At 40.4% G+C, this 20,832-nt stretch overlaps 1 protein-coding gene across 5 annotated transcripts in view; it reads left to right on the top strand.

The window, feature by feature from the left end:
- The first annotated feature begins 14,666 nt into the window (after nucleotides 1-14,666).
- The window catches only part of ATP11B (ATPase phospholipid transporting 11B (putative)), a 119,406-nt gene continuing 113,240 nt past the window's right edge, over nucleotides 14,667-20,832 (top strand). For 3 of the 5 annotated variants that reach the window (XM_070045477.1, XM_030862742.3, XM_030862751.3), the window contains exon 1: nucleotides 14,668-14,978. In XM_070045477.1, coding sequence (XP_069901578.1) covers nucleotides 14,952-14,978 — 27 coding nt within the window. In that variant the 5' untranslated portion in view covers nucleotides 14,668-14,951. Of the gene's footprint in view, nucleotides 14,979-15,331; nucleotides 15,562-20,832 lie in introns of those variants that run through there. The other 2 variants (XM_030862781.2, XM_070045478.1) reach the window with 2 other exon arrangements.

Below are 20,832 nucleotides of genomic sequence, written 5' to 3'. Positions count from 1 at the left end.
AAAACCCAGTGGATTTAACAACCAGTCCTTTGGCCATCCAGTTACAAGTCAATGTACTGACTGCTCCGCTGGGAAGATGACTTTCCAAGCCAGACAGTGGCTCTGGCCTAATCCACAGAAGCAAGCAAGAAGAGGACGCGGTGCAGGAGAAAGCATTTACAGAGTAGCTACCTAGACCTAGCTGTAGGCTAGACCAGGTGTACTAGTCAGGGTTCTCAGTGTCAAGCCACCAAATTGACTTGAGCTGATTTAAAACTGACAAGGATTTCTGCTTATCCATTTTGAACAGTGTGCTGGCCTTGGCAATTTTCTTAACCCATAGAGACACAGACACAATGAGAGAATGCCCAGTTGACAATGATTTTATATCTCCCGTGGATTTTACTTCTAGGAAATTTTTTTAAATGTTTTTAACTGATTTTACTTCTACTTAATCTCCAAACAGTAGAATACACAATGACTTCTAGGAAATTTAATCAATTGTTTTCCTTAGCATACAATAGAGTTTTCTTTCTTTAATCGGCACCTTAGTGCCCAATTAAATAATAAGCCTGCTAATTAGAAAAGTAATAATAACATGGAATTAGCTTTCAAAAACTAGTGAACTTATCAAAAGATTAGGCATTAGGAAACCCTAACTTTAAACCTAGCTTGTTAATGATGCACTCTCCATGCTATTTCTTCCATTTCTGAAACTAACGTAAAACTGGAAATGAAGTCAAAATAATTAATAGCTAAAAGTTTAGTAATCACTCACAAGTAGTAGTACATGCCATAAGGAGAGACTCTTGAAGAATGAGAAATAAGATTGCCCTCTGGGTTTTAAAACAAAGATCAACACTGAGATGCACCTTAAAGAAACAAAATAGCCTGCTACCTAATTAAGAGTAAAGATAAGAATGGTCGTGAGACTTGGTCTGCCCCCAAAATAAAGGAAAATGAGATTCACAGTGTAAACATTGACAGAGTGCAGTCAATTTGTGTCTTGAGGAAAGAAAACCCAGCCAGCTTCTACATAGTATCTGGTCTGCCTGGTAGGTATTTTCTTAGAGCAGAAATGCATGCATTGGGCTGTCTGAACATAATGCCATTAAATATGTCTCTCATAAATACCTACTCTTCAAGGTATATTCTGATTGTTTGGTTTCTTATGGGGTTTCCATTCAGAGAATGAGAGGAAGAAAAATTAAACAGTGGTCTCCCCAATCCCTGAAGGTTTTACTTCTCATTGTAAATTAATAAAGTACCTTTCTGATCTCATATATCAGTCTTTTGGGAGGTTTGCTAAATTGAACATCCCCAGTCTGATCAACTTCAAAATATTGATGAAATGTTTTCTAATCTGGAACATTTGGAGAAGACTCTAGGGAACAGTTAAATTCTCCAAGTCTTCCCCAGGTAATCTCCTCTGCATTTATAAGTGTCAAACAAACCTTTTCTATTCTAAATTGTCTACACCCTTACTAGTGAGCACAGTGCACTCCAGGTCAGTTACAGAATATAAACAGAATGGTGGATGCACAGGGATGACATCCAGAAGTTAACTTCCTTTTCTGTCTTCAGGTGAAACAGGCCTTACTTGCCCCACCTCCCTTGATCTGTGTGGTAGCAAATACAGCTCCTAGCACATAGTAGGCCCTCACTTAATATATGTTGAAATGATGGCTGCTCTTGTGCATGTTTGACGGTCTCTCACAAATGACAAGGAGGCAACTCGCCATCTGGGAGTATTTTCGTGACTATGTATGGCTGGACAATTTAGTCTTAAGAGTATGGCCCTAAAGACAGCAGAACTTCCCACAACTTGGGTGACTTCTTTTTTTTTTTTTAATAGATACTTCTCAGGTTCCCAGGGGAAAAAAACAATGCAAAGAAATGAGGATCACACAATCATCACCAGCTCTGGGCCTCTCTGCGGTACTTGCTAGTAATTCAGTCCTCCCCTTCCAAGTCCCTTCTGCCTTCCATCAGGGTCCCAGGGGATTCCCAGCCCGCTTGCTCCAGGCCTCAACAACCACAATAGCTCCTAATTTGGCTGCCCTCCCCCACTAATTCTGATCTCCCTGCATGGAATGGTGAGGAATAGCTCCAGCTTCAGGTGTGTTCCTACTACTCTCTGAGCTCAGATCCTTGCCTGCAGCCACCTTGAACCTGTGAAAAGGTGACCGTGGGGCAGGCTGCATCCCTTCCTAAATGCTAATGTAAGTCCCAGGATTAACTATCACCAGAGAGCTGTGTGGCCACACACAGCCTTAGGGCCACAGGTGTTGCTCAGAACCCAGGAGAGAGAACAGGCAGGTATCTCATCCCTGCTGCTGCTTTGGGATGAGGTTGCTTAGTGCTGCTGCAGGCTGACACCTCCACTGGTCCCACGGGGTTCAGATAGAGCCAAAAGTCCCACTGCAAACTTGAACGGACCAGGAAGCAGAAATGCATGCACATTTCTGCTGTCCCCAAAAAAGAGCCAGACTAGGACCTCAGCTAAGAAAATTGCCTGGCCCTGACCCAGATGCCGCACATATATATCTTCCAAAGGTCTTCCTAATGCTACATATGGATAACATGTACTGCTTCTCTCACCACATCCAGGGAATTTCTGCTTTTCCCCTAATCAAATTTTCCTGCTTTGGCACAGGGGTGAGGGATATCCAATCCTGGGGGGCCTACTGCATTTTGTTAAATAAAAGTGAACTTTGTAGTTGGCAGATTTGTTGATTCCCATGTGGGTGCTAAGCAACAGCCTTTAAAAGATACATAGCACTGTAATAATAGCATTTGCATTTCCTTTACTATTAAGGATGGTGTTGGGTAATGACCTAGACATTTAGGTTGCTAAACTGCAGGCTAGCTTTTTATCAGAAGTGGAGAGAAAGACATAGTAGATGAGGCACAAAAGTAGAGAAGCAAAATATAATGCCAAAAGTTTTCAACATTTGGTATTTGGATTTTGGGCATTAAAATTATATAAAAGTAAACACAGTTTAAAAGTATATAAAATGTTACTTTTGTAACTTAAGATTCTTGGTTGGGCTGAATACCAAAGTGTGTGAATTAAATTGGATGCAGTGGATTAAAAAATCAATCAGGGCCAAGCAAATAGTGTATAATCACAGCTTTTCTAGCTACTAAATGATTACTGTACTCATGTTGTAGATTGTGGGAAATAACATGAAAACTAGTGAATGATTTTAAGAAAAACAAAGAATAACTCCAAAGAAATTTTTTATAATCTGGGAATACAGTTTGTCAAATAGTGCAAAAGAAAATTAAATTTATAAATATAATTGTATCTGACAAATTCCTGACTGTAAATCCAGAGAAGGCACAATATAAAGGATGTGATAAAATAATCGAATCAATTCTAGCATCCTTGAAGCAACCTGAATATTGATTAACTTATTGATAATTTAAAATCCAATGGTGTATTTTTTCATATCTGGGAGTTTATATTAAAGATAAATCATATTTTTGGCTAAATTAGCAAGGAGGTAATGATCTTTCCTTAATGAAATACATCAGCTCACATCTTGAGTCTTCTGAAAGCTTTCTTAGACTACACAGTTTAACATTTCCTCAGACTGTGGTCATACAAAATGAAATAGCTATCTTAAAATCATCTGCTTATTTTTCCTGAAGTAGACATTCAAAACAGGGTAATTTAGTGGATTCGAGGTTTGTGGGTGTTGAGCCTCAGCTGTGTCTTGGCACTCAACCTTAAATCAGTTAATTACCAAACTGTCATCTCATTTTACAGTGACCTTAAAGTCTCCAGTGAACAGTTAGTGCTCTAGTGGTTTGGAATGTAGGTGAGATGAAGTGAAATTCTATTGAACTTACCTACATGTAAAATCAACATTATTTTCCTCTTAGCTTTGTTTCAGGTACAATAGTAAAAGTCAGCAGATTATTTTCTTTACCCCGTAAGGTAGCGGTCCTCACCATTGCTATGAGGGAAGTGTGTCCAAGGGCATCAACCACCTAAGGAAGCCGAGGGCCAGAACTGAGGGTCTTACTTTCAGTTTTGATTCACTTTTTCCCCCACGTTTTGATGGTAAGTTCAAAGCTAATTTGCATTACTGATGAATCAGTATTATACCATGAGTTCTGTTTTAGCCTTAAAGAGATTTTTCCACTCAAGTAATCCTGAGAGAACAAAGGTTGCTATCACATAAAATTCTTTTAAAATAGAAAACCGTTGAAAACTGTACTCACAGTAATCAGATTGTACACCATTATTAAATATACAGTGTGATACATAATTTTCTGGCTTCTGTTGATTCACTGGCTTTCAAAGACCTCACTCTCTGAATAAGGAAATAAAGGTAATTGCTTGCAGAGAAGGAAACTGAAACTAATTGGGGTTACAGAGAAGAAAGATAGGTGAGAGCAAGATGTTGAAGATCTTCTCTTATCCACAGAGATGATATTGTTGGAGAAAAAATATATACAAAGGAGTAACAGACTTTGAGCCCCTCGGCACTGTATATTCACAAAAGATGTCTTTTACTCCACAATTATTTTCTCTGAGCACCGTATTGAGGAGATGTCCCCATTTATTAATAATTAAATTTGTTATAAGAAAGCTTCTCTATTAGTTACAAGAATGTATAGTGTTAAATAGTGTGATTGTTGCATCACAGTTAAACTGCATCTTTCTATAAGTAGCCACATTTAATCTAATTAAGCATATTTAGAAATTCGAGACAGGTGAATAAAGAGGAATTAAAGAGCAGGCTGTATTTGCTCACTTCTGGTAATTATTATTAATTATCGATAATATTAAATAAATATAAATAGTAAAATTAATAAAGCATCAAAGTTATATTAACACTGGTGATCAATAGCAGCAAGTGCCCCACTTTGAAGAACACAAGTACTTTCTGTCGTTCTCCCAAGTTGGATTCAGTGATGCATCTTCTTGGACTCTGACCCAAGGGGCAGGGAGAGGCCCAAAACTGGGATTCTGGGAAAGGGCAGACAGGGCAAGAGGAAGAAGGGAAATCCAGGAAAAAGAGACTCCCAGGTTCCAACCGGAGACAAATGCCACCTGTATGTTCTACAAAGAGCCCCTATGAGAACTATTAAGACTCTGAGACATTCATGTGTCCATGATCCAGCCTCAAAGAAGAAGAGGTTCTTTCTGGTACTGGACCAGCACATCCACCCTGATGCTGAGGAACATGAGAGCATGTTTAGGGGTCAGTAGTGGAGTTTTCATTTTAGGGAAGATAATGGGGACAATATCGAAACTACAAATGAAGTACTGTATCAGAGTTTAAATAGCAACTTGATAAAATGCAACAGATGGAGCTAAAACCGATGGATGCAACCTAAAAACTGGTATCTCTCCCAGTATACTATTTAATTAATTAACACAGGAGAAAAGTTGCATTTTCTTGTCTGGCATATCAAAACAATTCAGTAAAGTAAAAAGATGCCATTCAGAATTCTAATGCAACCTTGTGGAGCACTTATATTCTTTAAAGCTGTCATTAATTACTGAGTTGGACTAAGGCCTATTCATAAGAATTCACATGCAGTATTATATTATTCAAGGTTAAATTAGATTTACATCTTTCTGTAAAGATACATTAATAAAAACAACATATAATAATACAGAGGAAAACATACACATATGTGCGTGTTTAAAAAGTTGTTTACCTTTCCTATTGAGATTGTGAGGGGATTTTTTCCCCTTTTTTTCCACAGGACAGTGGAAAGCCACAGAGTGATGCATCTAACAGTAATCTCCCCTTTGTTTACAATGATAATATTGATCTGCCATTATATGACTGAATTGAATTTCTGGCCACTGAATTACCTGTTCTCTCCTGTCCTGTTTTGGGGCTGGAAATGCAAGCTGTGGTCATGGGATAAAGTTTTCTTCTGTGTAAAGCTAACAACCACCTCTGAAGGTTGAGGCTATGACTTTACACTCATCAATAACTGGATAAAAATCAAATGAGCTAAGTAATAAAACATGTACCCATCACCTCCCCATCTCCTCCCCTCTTGGCACATAGATACACACATACATGCATAAATACACATACACACTGACAAACCTTATCAGCCCTGCCTTGTGTAGATGAGGTGCAGTCTCCTTTTCTGCAGACAGGATGTTTCTTCATGCAAGGTCACTGAATATGTATACGATGATTGGCAAGAAGCATTGCTCCATCTAAAAAAGTTACCACGTCCCAGTTGAAACTGTGAGGATCTGGTCAGTGAACAAGCAGGTCTGAAGTTGGAGGTGACAGAACTACGAAATTTTAAAATTTTATCTTCTTACAGACCTTCTTTACTCTATGTACCAGTAATTTCTGAATACTTTCACATATAATACTTTTATTATATTTAAGATGACAGACATAAAATTGTGTTACTTTAATAACTTCATTCTAAGATGGTGCCCAGGCCTTAAACTATGAACTCCCTGAGTGCAAGGTGTGTGGGAATGTTAGCCCAGGCACCTAGCACAATGACTAGCATTTGCTTAATGTTCAAAAAACATTTGTTAAATAACTGAATGGTGGCAGAAGAGGTGAGGGTGGAAGGAAAGAGGTAGAATGTAGCATCTGGGCCAGAATAGGAAAGTCCTTAGTAAGATTTTATGAATGGGTCTTATAAAACTATCAATGATATATTGACTGTAATGACAGATTTATGATGTATTTGACTAGGAATTATCTAGAGGAAATGAATTTACCAGAATAGTAACATTAGTCTATAAAGTCTTTGAGGAAATCACTGCTGTAGAAGACAATACCTCTTATTTCATTTGTCTTTCTCACCTAGTAAGTCATCATCTTCTTTTATCCCTTTTTGACTCATAAAAGTCCAATTCACCACTCTAGAAGATTCCCTGATTTCTTCATTAGTCACTTAAAAGTTGTTTACATTTTACAAAATAGCTGGTCAAACAAATACTTGAGCTCTTGAGCTACACAAACTGAGACCCTGACCTACAGAAGAATACAGTGTCATAGGGAAGACAGACATTAAAGAGATTTCTGCAAGCAATTACATGACTACCAGTGTGTACAGTACTTGGAGAGGTATGGGACACTGGGAATGCTTAATGGGGAGAGTGCAAAATTACCTGGACGGCTGACTCAGCACTTGTTTGGGGCACCAGCAGAGGCTCAAGAAAAAAAAAAAGAGAGAGAATAGGGCAGCATGTATGAAACAGAGACAGAGGGGGATAATTTGAATCAGAAGAAAATCTAAAAAGAAGTTATTCAGGATATGTATACATTTTGCTGTATGTTATTTCAAAAAAAATGGTAAATGTTTCACACTTTTTTGTGTGTGTTTGAATTCATATTTAGTTGGGGGCTGGCAGCCACTGAGATCTTTTAAGTGCGTAGGATTTATAAATGTCTTAACACAGCTCTACAAGGGGACCTGACCTTCTCTGAAGGGTAACTTTTAAGCTGAGACTTAAATGATGAAGAAGAATTGTAACAGGGAAGAGCCAAACCTGACTACATGTTGGATCTGTTTCTTTTACTTTAACCTTTGCTTTCTGCTGCTTTTGTTCACTAAAAGGATACTGTCTATACATAATGGCCTGCCTGGGGGAACCCTGCCCCTCTGCTTGAATGTTAAACCAAAGTGCCTTTGTTCAGTCAAACATCCGGACCCTCTCCAACTGTGGATGGCTACAAGAAAGAAGAAATGAACACATCCCCTCCCCGAGGCTGGCCATTCCAGGTGATATTTGCAAAACTTATGGCCTTTTTACTTTACTTCCTCATCTCCTCCCATTCTCTGTGCTATAAAAGAAACTGGCATCTAAACTCCGATAAGATGGTTATTTTGAGACTTTAGTCTGCCGTCTTCTCGGTCGTCTGCGGGCTTTCTGAATAAGTCGTATTCCTTGCCTCAGCACCTCGTCTCTGATTCACTGGCAGCTTGGACTCGGTAACAGAATTAGTCAAGTAAGACGGTAGAGGATATCAGAAGAGATTTCCAAACAGAGGTACATGCTGCATGTGAAATGACCCACAAGCGGCTGAGACCACAGCCTCATTCATCTCTTTCCTCTCCTCTGTAGGGAGTCACTTCCGAAGGCTGACTCATCCAGATCTCGTCATATATGTACAACAAATGGCTGTCCTGCTGTGAGAGCCATGTCAGGATATTAACCACAGGCAAGTGGGCAATCACAGTAACATAGATACAGAGTTCATTTTCGTACAGCTTTATTTATGTAAGAGAAAAATTTCTGGGGCTTCCCTGGTGGTGCAGTGGTTAAGAATCCACCTGCCAATGCAGGAGACACGGGTTTGAGCCCTAGTCCGGGAAGATCCCACATGCCGCGGAGCAACTAAGCCCGTGCACCAAAACTACTGAGCCTGTGTTCTAGAGCCCGCGAGCCACAGCTACTGAGCCTGCATGCCACAACTACTGAAGCCCATGTGCCTGTGGGACTCGAGGGACATTGTTCCAGCTAATGATTAAGAACTCTCCAGACAATAGGGGCTTCTTAGACAATGGGTGAATTTCCAGGATGTCCGGCCCCCTTCCGAGAAGGAGGGAGATAACAAAATGTAAAAAAGGTGTCTGTCAAAGACCAATCAGGCAGCTGGGGACAAGTTCCCTCTCTGGTCCGAGCCTAAGCCGGGACCAATCAGCAGGAGAACACAACCAAATCTATAATTTACATACGGGGAAATGGGAACCTATAAAACTGACATATTCGCGCCCAAAAGGGTTCCTTCTTCGACCTCCTACGTGAGGACCAAGGAACCCCGGTGCACCGGCCTTCAATAAACCTCTTGCGTTTTGCATCGGCTTCCGACTCTTGTTGTTTCCTGGGCGAGTCGAAACTCCTAGGAGACCGCGCATGTCTAACATGCCTAGAGCCCGTGCTCCGCAACAGGAGAAGCCACCACAATGAGAAGCCCACACACCGCAACGAAGAGTAGCTCCCACTTGCTGCAACTGGAGAAAGCCCTCGGGCTGCAACGAAGACCCAATGCAGCCCCAAAATTTCTGAACACATACTGTGTGCCAGGCCCTAGGCTACCCAATGATTTCCTACTCTGGGTTCTTGTAGTGCCACTGCCAGATCTCAGATGTCTTCAGTTGAGATCTTTCTCTCATCTGACTACTGGAGAAGTGTGGCTTCTCCTCCTGGCTGCATTCTGTTTCTGCCCCAGCATCCTATCTCCCCTGATCCCAAACCAACCCAGCCACTGTCTTCAGTCCATCCCAGAGAACTTCTTCTCAGCCTTCCTGAGCACTAGGCAGCAACAGGCTTTATACCTGTTATCCAGGATTATCCAGGATTCTGCCCCACTGCACCCTCACCTGCTCTCTGATATCCCCTTGCTGTTATTACTGTGAATCTCCCAGACCCTTCCTTAGTGGAAAGCTATTACCAAAAACCCCTCAAACAAGCAGCCACTTTCTTCCTGTTTCCCATACAGAAATCTCTTTGAATTAGTATTTCTCAATATTCAACTTCCAACCCATTCTACTTATTGCAGCCTTAACAAACAGCTCTCTCTTTGACTCAGCGTGTTTTCTTGCTCACAGTTTTTTTCCTCCTTTCACATACTGCCTAACCTGGCTTCAGCCTTTACTCGTTGTTTTGTTTCCTTCCAGTTTAATCTCCTACTCATACAAATTAACATCTATACTCATTGTAAGGTAGTGAAAAACATATGTCATTGTGGTAGTGGTAAAGAAATCACATAATCTTCTGATTAGATTATCTGGAGCTCATCGTTATCTTAAAACTAATCTTTATGACTTATAAAATGAATGATTGTCTTATGTTTTCCTTTATTCCTTCTATTCAGAAAAGATTGAAGGTGGCTTAAAAAAATACACAAAGTATAATAAGATATAAAGGAGGTGGAGTAACCAGCCAAAGGGAAACTAAAAGTAGACAAAATGAGAAGTCAGGGTAAGAGTAATTCACAAAGTGTACACTGTAGAGTCTGGGCATTTGCCATAAAAAAGGCTCTGAATTTTTTAAGTACCAACACAAGGACAGAAGGAAGCACATTCAATTACATAATGCTCACAAGCTTATGAAACAAACTAGTTGCAAGAGAAGCAGAGTCATTTGTGGTAATGAATTTCTGCAGGCTCTCGTCAAGAGAACACAGTGTGATGAGTGAGCGGTGTTCCCAGTTGCACCTCCACAGCAAAAGCAGTCGCGGGGTTCCTGAGGCTGCCTCTCCTACCGTCTCTAGACTTATGCTGTTCATATGATCCTAAACTGCAGTTCAGTAAAAGTAACCGCAGCAGGAGCCAAAACAAGACTATCTAAAGACAGATTCCTGATCATTTTTCTTTAATCTAAAAATAAAATTGACATCACCAGAAGACAGTACATAGTCCTCAGGAAATCCTCCATTAACATTTCTCCTCCCAGTTGAGAATTTCTGATAAATCTTCAAATCAGAAAGGCGTGTTGGCAAGTTAGGGCATACTCACATCCATTAGGACTCAGCAGAAATGGGGATGGAGTTAACGTGGTTTCATAAAAGTTAAGGAAACAGATGGGAGCTAAGGAAATATTTGTGGGCTAAGTCAAGATTTTCCTCAGAAAAGAATTTTGGATCTATTCTAATATAGATAAAAGGGCAAATGCCAAGATTTTGCCATTGAACACAACTGTGATGGTTTAGCCTAGAAAAATCTATGAAGTAGCTGTTAACAAACGCCTCCTCATGCAGTCTTTCTTTCCCATTTTTTTTTTGTTGTGGTAAAATACACATATAAAATTTATCATCTTAACCATTTTTAAGTGTACAGTTCAGAACATATGGATGCTTTACATACTTTGACTTTTTCAAGAAAGAGATCATTTTTATGGATCCTAACTCTCACAGTGGCTTTGAGTTTCAGTTCTGTATAAGCATAAATAGCCAGAAATTAAAACTGTGTTCATATAACTTAGTCCACAACTGACACCTGTTTGAGAAATTTTCAAGAAAAGTTGGAAATATGTAATACGACATTGTTCCTGATGAATTTCTTTACGAGGTGATAAAATATATAATCCTGGTCAGCACTGGAAAAAGCTTGCCTGAAGTCTGTTTTTTCTTTGCCTAAAGTCTGGTCTGGAAATTCTGGAATGATAGTTAACCAGAAGGAAACTGCTTTTTAAGCATAATAATTTACAATATACTAGATTTATGATTTTGAGAAAGCAGAAAGCTGCCCTTTTAACAATGAGAGCAGATTCTAGGACCCACCTGATGGCTCCATCAATGTAGAAATAATTAAGGCAACAGATTGGCAAGGCTTACTGTCCTCCAATCAGACTGAACCTTGAAGAGTTCTGAGAGGCACACAACAGAGAGTGTCCTGAGTCTAAGGGATGGTGACCAGTGGTATTACTGCATAGGTTAGGATCTACTGAAATCATTCAGTATACTTTGCTTTATATCACTTTGATATTCCAGAACTAAATATTTTTTCCCTAACTACTCAGTTATTGGAATTAATTTATTAATTCATTTAACAAACATCTGTTGAGTACCTTTTAGACATTGTGGGTTCCAAAATGAATGAGCCAGGAATCGTGACCTTAACAAGCTCACAGTCTGTGCTTCCTATTGATGGTCCAAGATGTTCTGATCAAGAAAAATATCCCTCTTTGTCTTTTTTATACCTAAGAATCTCTATTACAGCAAACCAGGAGATTTTTTACCCCCTGGGAACAAACACATCTCACAGGTATATTTAGCACAGAATTATATTAACAAGTTTACTCAAGAGAAAGAACCATACTTACCATTAAATCAGTGGCTGTTGTGTGATGCTGTTATTCTCTTGGAAGGTCTGTCACCTCACTTGAAATGGCTTAAGTTTCAGGTTTCCTTGTGTGTCGCCAGAGCACAATTTCCTACAACGTGCTTTACTTCTGGCTCTTTGCCAGTCCAGCACTTTTGAGCTGGATGGTTCACTCTAGCAATAATTTCCTATCTGAGCTTTTTTCTCTCTTCACCCTATCACGTATAATGTCTATGGACTAACACTCTGATTTCAACCTGTCATTTCATTGTTCAGAAAATTCCAGTGATTGCTCAATTTCCGGTAAACTCCCGTGACTAACTGGAAACTCTCCTGATACTACGCCTCCCCTTATTCACCCAACCCCACCTCTTATTACTCCAAATTAGTTGTACCTCAAACATCTTTAGCTTTCCGCACTTCTTCCTGCTGGAAAGCCTTTCCCTCCCACCTTCATCCTCCCATTTCAAGTTCAGCTCAAATTCACCTCCTTTCTTCTGAACGCTCCTCAACTGCTATTGCCCACATCAGTTTTCTGAAATTAATGACTATTATTGGTATAGTTTAGAACTTAATCCCATACTGCCTTGGACTGTTATTTAACTGACTCCTCTCTGCAACTTCTCTTTCCAACAAGATTGTAAACTCTCCCCAGAGAGAAGGGCTCACCTTAAAAGTTGCACTTGTGTCTCCTCCTAATTTTAGGCAGTTGTTATGCATACATTTGGTGTTCAATACATTGAAGAAATAGCTGTGGAATGAACTACCATTGACTGCAAATATATTTTCTTTCTTTCCTTTACAGCTGGTGCTTGCCTTAAGTCCTGATTTCAATGTTTTCAAACTTCTCCAACCACAACCAATAGGAAGACATTCTTTTTATATTGTGATCTGATGTGTGTGTGTGCATGCACACACACACACACATACACACCTGAAACAAGTTTCACAAAACAGTACATATTATTTACACTAAGCAATATATTCCGATGTTTTATGTTCTGTTTTTTAAAGATACTGATTATGACAGCTCATGACATACTAAATTGATTTAATCACCACTAAAGAGTTATAATCTACAGTATAAAAATACTCTATTTTATGCTTCTTAGATTAATATGAGGTGTAGAATATTGCTCCTGGAAAATGCTTAGACCAAAACACTGCCATGAGTACTCATTCTGTTACTGACAGTTTGAGCTACGATTATGATCTTTAAACAGCTATCTTGAGATAACGTCTTACCATATTCCACCATGGCGTTTAGAATCAACTCCTCCCACTTCCACCTTTTGAAAATTGGGACACAGTTAAATGACAACGCACAAAGTGTCCTCTAGATTTCTATTGCTTATCTTGTCTTGACAAACTTTAGTGGCATATAAATAAAAATTTGCTGGCCTAATTTTATTCAGACCACTTGCAGACAAATAAAAATAGGTATGTTCATATTTTTCTTTACAATAGCTTATTGTATTTCTTTACAATAGCTTATTTTTCTTTACAATAGCTTAAGGTTACTTAACCTGAGCACGTTACTTAACCTGCGCTTCCATGTCTGCATCCGCACAATGGGAATAATATTGTATCAACTTCAGTAGTATCAACTTCAAAGGATTGATGGGGTTAAATTAGACCATGCAAGTAAAGAGTTTATTACAGGGCCTGGGACACACAAGTGCTCCATGAATGGTAGTAATGTTTTACCCTATTACAGGTAAGTAAATGTATCTCAAACTTCCTTTTAGGGTCATAAAGCAAGGTTCAGTTAGAAGAACAAAAGTGAGATTACTTTTTCTCTTTAGATATCTAGTTAATTTTTATAGTTGGATTTATATATAATGTAAAATTCCACTTCTGGTTTTACAGACCATAAATACTCCTAAGGAAAGGCTCTATTTGTGGTGCTGGATAATCATTATATAATAAGGAATGTCTATTGAAACTAAAAGACTGTGTGTTTATATATGCAAAAAACCGTGCCTAGTTTTGCTAATCTCATTTAGATTTCTGTTTTCGCTTAATAAAAAAAATTCTTTAACTCTTGTGTGTCGAATGGTGAAATGTGCTTTAATTCAGCAAAATACTGCACACAATACACATACATAACACTCAAGATGTATACGGGCTTGCTTTTGAATAAACCGAGACCCGGCACTTCATTTCAGCCTTCCAAGTCAAAGTTTTATTCCAGTTGTTTTTATATTCCTTCTTACCTCTATTTTTCCACACCCTTCTCTTATCTACGTCTTGTTACTGATGAGGTGTTTTTGATTGCAGGAGTTCGGCAGTTAACAGTAAACAACTACCTTCCCACAGAAAGTATTTTTCCCCCAACTTGTTCAATTTAGCACTGCAAGACAGCGTATCTTTCTATTCTCCCGGAAACGCTAGTCTGCACCGGACCAGGCCCAGGGGAGTTGCATCCCCTTTCAAAATTACTGAAGTGATCAAGATTTCCCTAGCCCCAGCTCAGTCCTTTGCTAAAGAGAGCTGCGTTAAGTGTTGAGACAAAGGCTTTGGCAATTTCACTGAACCGAAACTGGAGACCTCCGGGAATTAACTTTCAATCACTACACTCCTGATCTTGCGTATGCGTGTCGGGCTGCTGGGGGAACCAAAGAAGGCAGAGAACCAGAAGCAGACCCGCAACAGGAGGTAGGAATAGAGGAGTCGGCCAGGAGCTGCAGACTCGGTAGACAGACACACCCACGCGACTAAATCCTACCCCAGATATGAGGGGAGGGGCAGAGCCCAGACGCCGCGTTCGGAAGCCCGGCCCCCTTCCACGCTCGCCGCCTACTCCACCCACGCGGCTGAGCCTGGGCCCTCGGTCCGCGCAGCCAATTTCGTCACGTCCGGAGGCGGGCCGGGGCGCCGGGGGCTGGCCCGGGTGGGGCCGGGGGTGGGGTTGTGGCGGTACTGCGGGTGACAACGGTCAATAATGAAGGTGGCTGCGGCGCGGCAGCGGACTCAGCTGCGCCGGGCGGGGGCGGCGCCGGGACCGCGCCTGTAGGACCTCGGGGCCGGCGCGGCGAGATGGGGCCCCGGCGCGGGGAGTGAGGCGAGCGCGACGGCGAGCGGAACTTCAGCCGGAGGGGCTCTCCTGCTTCCCCCTCTGGCTCTTCGGCCTCCACCTGCAGCCCCTCGGCCCCCGCGTCCCGCGGGACCGGGACGGCAACGGCGGGGGCATGTGGCGCTGGGTCCGGCAGCAGCTGGTAGGTGCCTCCGCCCCTCACCTCCCGGACGCTTGCTCCTGCGCGGTCTCTCGGGCCCAGGTGGTGAGGAAGGGCCGGCGGCGCGGAGCCGCGAGGCCGGGGCGCGGGCTCCGGGCTAGGCCGCAGCGGAGGCGGGCTAGGGCCCGGGAGCCGGCAGAGCCCCGAGCAGCTCCGGCACGCGTCTCGCCGCCGAGCCCGGGCCGCCGAGGTCGGCGGCCGCTTCCTGCCCGCGCTTCTCGGTTACTCCCTCCTCCTCGGCGCACCTGGGCGGCTGCGATCACAAGCGAGTCCGGAGCGGGGTCGGCGTCCCTCCTGAGGAACTCGGGCGAGGGCACGGAAAGAGAGTAGGTCTTGGGGAGAGAAATGAGGCTTGTGTTTCCTGCCTCTTAACAATTTGGGACTCGTTTGAGCGAAGGGGAGGGTGAGGACTTGTCTCCAGCTCCCTCTCCTCGCTGTTTTCGCGGTTGCGTTATCAAGGAGGAGGGTCACTTACCTAGTCTAACCGCTCTCAACGAAAGAAATTTTACCCAAGGCCTGGGTGAGGGAAAGAAAGAATATTCCAACACCCCGTCTAGTTTCGAAGGTAAGTACGGTAGTTATGGCGGACTTTTCCTTCTTACCTTGTCCTCGCCCTAACCCCAAGTGAAACTTTTCGAACGCGAACCTCCCTTTTTTTCCGCTCTCCCGAGGCAGTTTGAACGAGACCGGTTTGGAATCAATGGTTAACTTTTCAGTTTTACTGGAACACCTGGAGGAAAAAAAAGGATCTTAGAAAAGGGTGATTTAAGGCATATAAAAAGCGCCACCTTTCTCAGAATTAATTCACAGAGAAAACTTTCTTGCCTGCTGGCAGCTGCAGCCCGCAAAATACACCACTAAGGCAACGTGACAGTTAGGACTGAAATTGCTCCTGGCTGAAGAAGCCTAACCTTACCTCCATGATGAGGTCTGTTACTGTTTGCGGCTTAATTTCTAAATCGCATTAGTAATTAAATGCTGTTACAACTTCGGTGTTTTCACTTACGAATTCAAAAGGCCGTGAAGCAAAAACCGTTTTTGTGGAACTGTAAAGATTTTGTGGGACCAAAACATTGATACCTCTTTTTCCCTGCTCTGGAAGAACATTTTTTTGTTGTTGTTATGACTAAGAAGTATGCTGTTTCAGAGCTAGCCTTCTGTTAATTCATTTGGCAGTGGGCATCATTCTCAAAAAAAAAAAAAATCTTATAAATAAAACTAGAACTGCCTGCCACTGCCTCAGACAAATGTTAGCTCTCTATTTTTAGGTAATTGGGCATTCATATATCCCAGATATATGCCTTATTAGGAAACCAAGCTAATGATGTCATCATAATACCAGATTGTTGTAATACTTTGGCTTCGTTGCAGTAAGCGGCAGCTCGGTAACTTTAGAAGTTGATTATTTCAGGTCTGATCTCATGCCTTTGATTTGCCCATCTTCATGTATAGAAGTCTTGTTTACCTGATGGTGTTTTTGTGTGCTAGTGGTTCTCTTAAAGTTTTTTCTAGTAGATTTAAGACACCACTTCTCAGTGTTAGGTATTTTTGTTAACCTGAATAAAATCCTGATTGTATAACCATTCTCATCTTCAAGATAGGCAGTCTGGTAATGTTTATTTTAAATGGTTTCAGCTGAACACAACTAAAAGGAAGGGCAGGGAGTTGTGTGGTTAACTTACAAGACAGCTGCCTTACAGGGTGGTTAACAAGTTGAACAAGTTCGCTGTACGCAAAAAATGCTCTCTCTGACATTGGTTGCTCACTTCACTGGTTTTACTTTTAAGTTATCAGTATGGAAGTACGGAAGTATGTAATCAGACCTGTGCCCATGTAGGACTTTGTTTCTCTGATTACCTTTGTACAGTCACTTAAATTATACATTAAAGATAGTGGATTCACAGAGTAATGAAAGTGTATTTTACTATCCCAGTCATAAACAGCCATTCTGGTTACTACACCAAGAATTATTCAATTCAAAGTCTAGTTTAAATTATACTTCCAGTTGCTCAATGAATTGAGTCTTTTAGCAATAGGTTGGTTCACTTAAGAAAATTCAGATAACTAGGACAGATTTGGAGAAATTAATAAGCAGATCACAAAGACAGGTTTTTTTGAGCTATAAAAACACTTAATTCATCATATGCATCCCGATTTTCAACAAGTTAAATTGTCTTGCCAAAAAAAAAGTTCATTGTCATTTTGTACTGAAACAACTCATATGTTCTATTAATTCTCCTCTAATTTAAAAAAATTTGACTCCTTATCTCTGCAGACTATTTTCACTTCTTGACACAATGAGAAAAATTAGGAGGTTGTCAGAAAGTTGATGTTTTCCTTTGGGGAAGTAGACTGAAAAGATTGGACTATCCTTTATTTTTTCTTTCTCTTTTGTTCTTTCTTTTTGGGCTCATAATGCTAAAGTTATTTTACACTAAGAAAATTTTCTTATGTCTTTCTGGTACAGTTGGTATTATTCTAGCATCACATGTGTGTTAACTCATTAGAGATGACAGCACCAAGATTATAATAGTGGAAATGCCATTAGCTACTCACTGTATTCTCATATTTAGATTTTTGTGGTAGCCATTAACCACCTTGGCTATTAAAATTCTAATTAATTAAAAATTCATGTGGCTATTAGCTACTATATTGGACAGTTCAGAGTAGGACATATTTATTAGCACAGAAAATTATTGTACAGCGCTACTTTAGACAAATGAAAGTCTTTGTCAGTTCATATTTTAGTTGACATGTAATATTTCTTTGCAGGGCAATGTAGTGCTGTGTTTTTAAAGCACTTACTGTGTGCAGACATAATAAGCTAAATACTGGGGACACAAATGTAGGTCACTGAGGGCCTTATTCATCTCTGTATGCTCATTGTCTCACACAGTACTTGACATGAGTAGACACTGGGTACATGTTTGCTGAATAAATGAATAGGTGAGAAAATAAAGAATGAATCCATAGTATTGCTTCTGTGTTTAGAGATCAAGTGACAAAATTCAAAGATTGACCAGTCCATAAGAAAGCTAGAAAATTACTACAATTTTTAAAAACACAACTTAATGTTGTCATACTAGGATACAGTTTATTAAATTGTTCCATAAATGTAGTCCCTTCAGGTTTGTATCCGCAGTGGTGGAAGGAGGCTAGTAAGATTGTCTTCTGATTCACTGAGAAAAATGGGAAGCTCTTAACCTAAACTCTCAACCCATTCGCATTCACCAGACTTGTTTATATCTTAATTCTAACCTTTCCACTTGTCACAGAGGAAGGTGCGACGGTCCTCTTTTCCAAACTAACCAGTTCACTCGTGCTCTTTCATCCTGCTCTCCGCACTCCATATCAATTTTCTATAGTATGTTTACTCTTTTTCTTTAAGCTGTGAACATGTTCAAGCCTCCCTCTACTAATTTACTTTGCCCTGTACCTGTGTCAAATTCTTTACAGTTTTCTAAAAAATAGGTCTATTCTGCATAATTATGCTGTTCAAGACCCTTGAAATGTGGCTAGTTCAAGTTGAAATATGCTTAAGTATAAAATACACCTAGGATTTAAAAAATGGTATAAAAAAGAATGTAAAAATCTCAATTTTTATATTGTTACATGTTGAAATAATATTCTGGATTTATTCAGTAAAGTCAAATATTGCAATTAATTTTGCTTGTTTCTTTTTACCTTTTTAAAAATGGTTACTAGAAATTTTTAAATTACATATGTGGCTTGTATTTGTGGCTCATGTTATATTTCTGTTAGTGCTGCTGTATAACATTAAAAGTGAGCTTGTGTTTCTTTATGGCACATTATGTAAGTCTAGGTAGCTCACACACTAGACTGTAAATATCTTAGGATGGGCCATATTTTGTTCATCTTTATAGCCCTTGCACTCAAGACAGCAGCTGGCCCATATTGTAGGTACTCGCCCACCAAATGTTGGTTGACTAAGTGAATGAGTATCAGATTTATTTCAGCATCAATTTGGAAGTACCTGTGTTCTTTGCCTTTCTCTCAAGGAATGAATGAGGAGGAGTAGGTCAGGGAAGCACAGGCCTACGGTGGTATTTTTTTGGTGTGAACAAGTAAATTTTAACCTCAAAAATGTTTAAGATCCGAGAGCTTAGAGTATTTGCTTATTTTATCTCTATGTTCAGACTTATATTCTCAGATACCCAATTTTTCATTTGGTTAGAGAGGTCAAGCATTAGTGGAATCCCAATTATCCTAACAGCACTGAAGTAGGGACCTTGTCCAGATACCCCAAAGAACCTTGTGATTGCCACTATCATCATTAAATATCCCTTCTATCCCTGCAGTCTGTTTTCAACATAGCAGCCAGAGTGATCTTATTAAAACACAGGTTAGGTCATGTAATTCCTGTGTTTAAAACCTTCCTGAGGACTTGCCTTCTTGCTCAGAGTAAAAGCCAAAGTCTCTGCTAGATCTGTATCCACCCCGCTCCCCAAACCACTTCTCATCTCTCATCATTCTTTTTTTTTTTAATTTTTATATATTTATTTATTTATTTTTGGCTGCGTTGGGTCTTCGTTGCTGCACATGGGCTTCTCATTGCGGCAGCTTCTTGTCACAGAGCACGGGCTCTAGGCGTGAGGGCTTCAGTAGTTGTGGCGTGCGGGCTCAGTAGTTGTGGCGCGCACATAGGCTTAGTTGGCTCCTTGGCATGTGGGATGGATCTTCCCCGGACCAGAGATTGAACTTGTGTTCCCTCCGTTGGCAGGCGGATTCTTAACCACTGCACCACCAGGGAAGTCCTCCCATCATTCTGCACTCACTTTTCTTTATCCACACAGATCTTGCTATTCATCAGAAGTGCTGGGCGTACTTCAGTCTTAGGATTTTTGCCTTGGCCGTTACCTCTGCCTGCAATGTTCTTCCCCTAGGTATCTGCTGGCTCCTTCACTCCCTTCAAATCTTTATTCAGATGTTACCATATCAGTGAGGCCTTTTCTGGCCATTCAGTATAAAATTGTAAATCCCCACCCCCATACTTCCCTATCCCCTTCACTGCTTTTTTAATTTCTCTTAGCACTTATCACTATTTAACATGCTCTGTACTCTACTTATTTGTCTCATTTATATCATGAAAGCAAGGATTTTTGTCTATTTTGTTTTAGTTCTCCATGTAATAAAAGCTGTTTCTCAACTCTGCATCTACTTATAGGTAACACTATTTCTTTCTCATTTATTTATTCATTCACCCAAAGATTTTCTGAACATATACCTGTGATAGCATATTGCTAGGCTCTGGAACTACCAAAATGCAGCAACCCCAGCCCTAGCCATTCTTCGAGGACTAATGGATATTTGAATTGATGTCAGTTTTTTTCCTATTAAAAAAAATGTTGCGGTGATCATTTTTGTTTATGTGTGTTTTTTTTAAATTGGAATACCTAGAAGTGGAATTGCTGGGTCATGGGGTGTGCACGTTATGACTGTTACTAGATATTGCCAGATTATTTTCTAAAACATGAGAGTTCCCCTTTTCCTACATCTTGGTCAACACTTTGTACTGTCAGACTTGAAAAACTTACCAATCTGATGAGTGTGAGAGGTATATCATTTTGCCCTAATTTGCGTTTTGCTGATTGCTAGTGAGATTCAGGTGTCCTGTGTTTCACTCATATGAATAGATTACCCACTTTTCTTTTCTTTTTATTTTATTGGAGTATGATTGCTTTACAACGTTGTGTTAGCCTCCACTGATTACCCATTTTCCTCTTGGGTGGTGTGTCTTTTCCTTATTAGTTTCTTCTGTAGTCTGGATGCCAATTCTTTGTTGTATATGTTGTAAATATCTTCTTTTAGCCTGCCC

The sequence above is a fragment of the Globicephala melas genome, chromosome 4 (genome assembly GCF_963455315.2).
Source record: "Globicephala melas chromosome 4, mGloMel1.2, whole genome shotgun sequence".
NCBI lineage: Eukaryota > Metazoa > Chordata > Mammalia > Artiodactyla > Delphinidae > Globicephala > Globicephala melas.
Note: the sequence above shows the minus strand (reverse complement) of the source record. Positions and strands in the feature narration are given on the sequence as shown.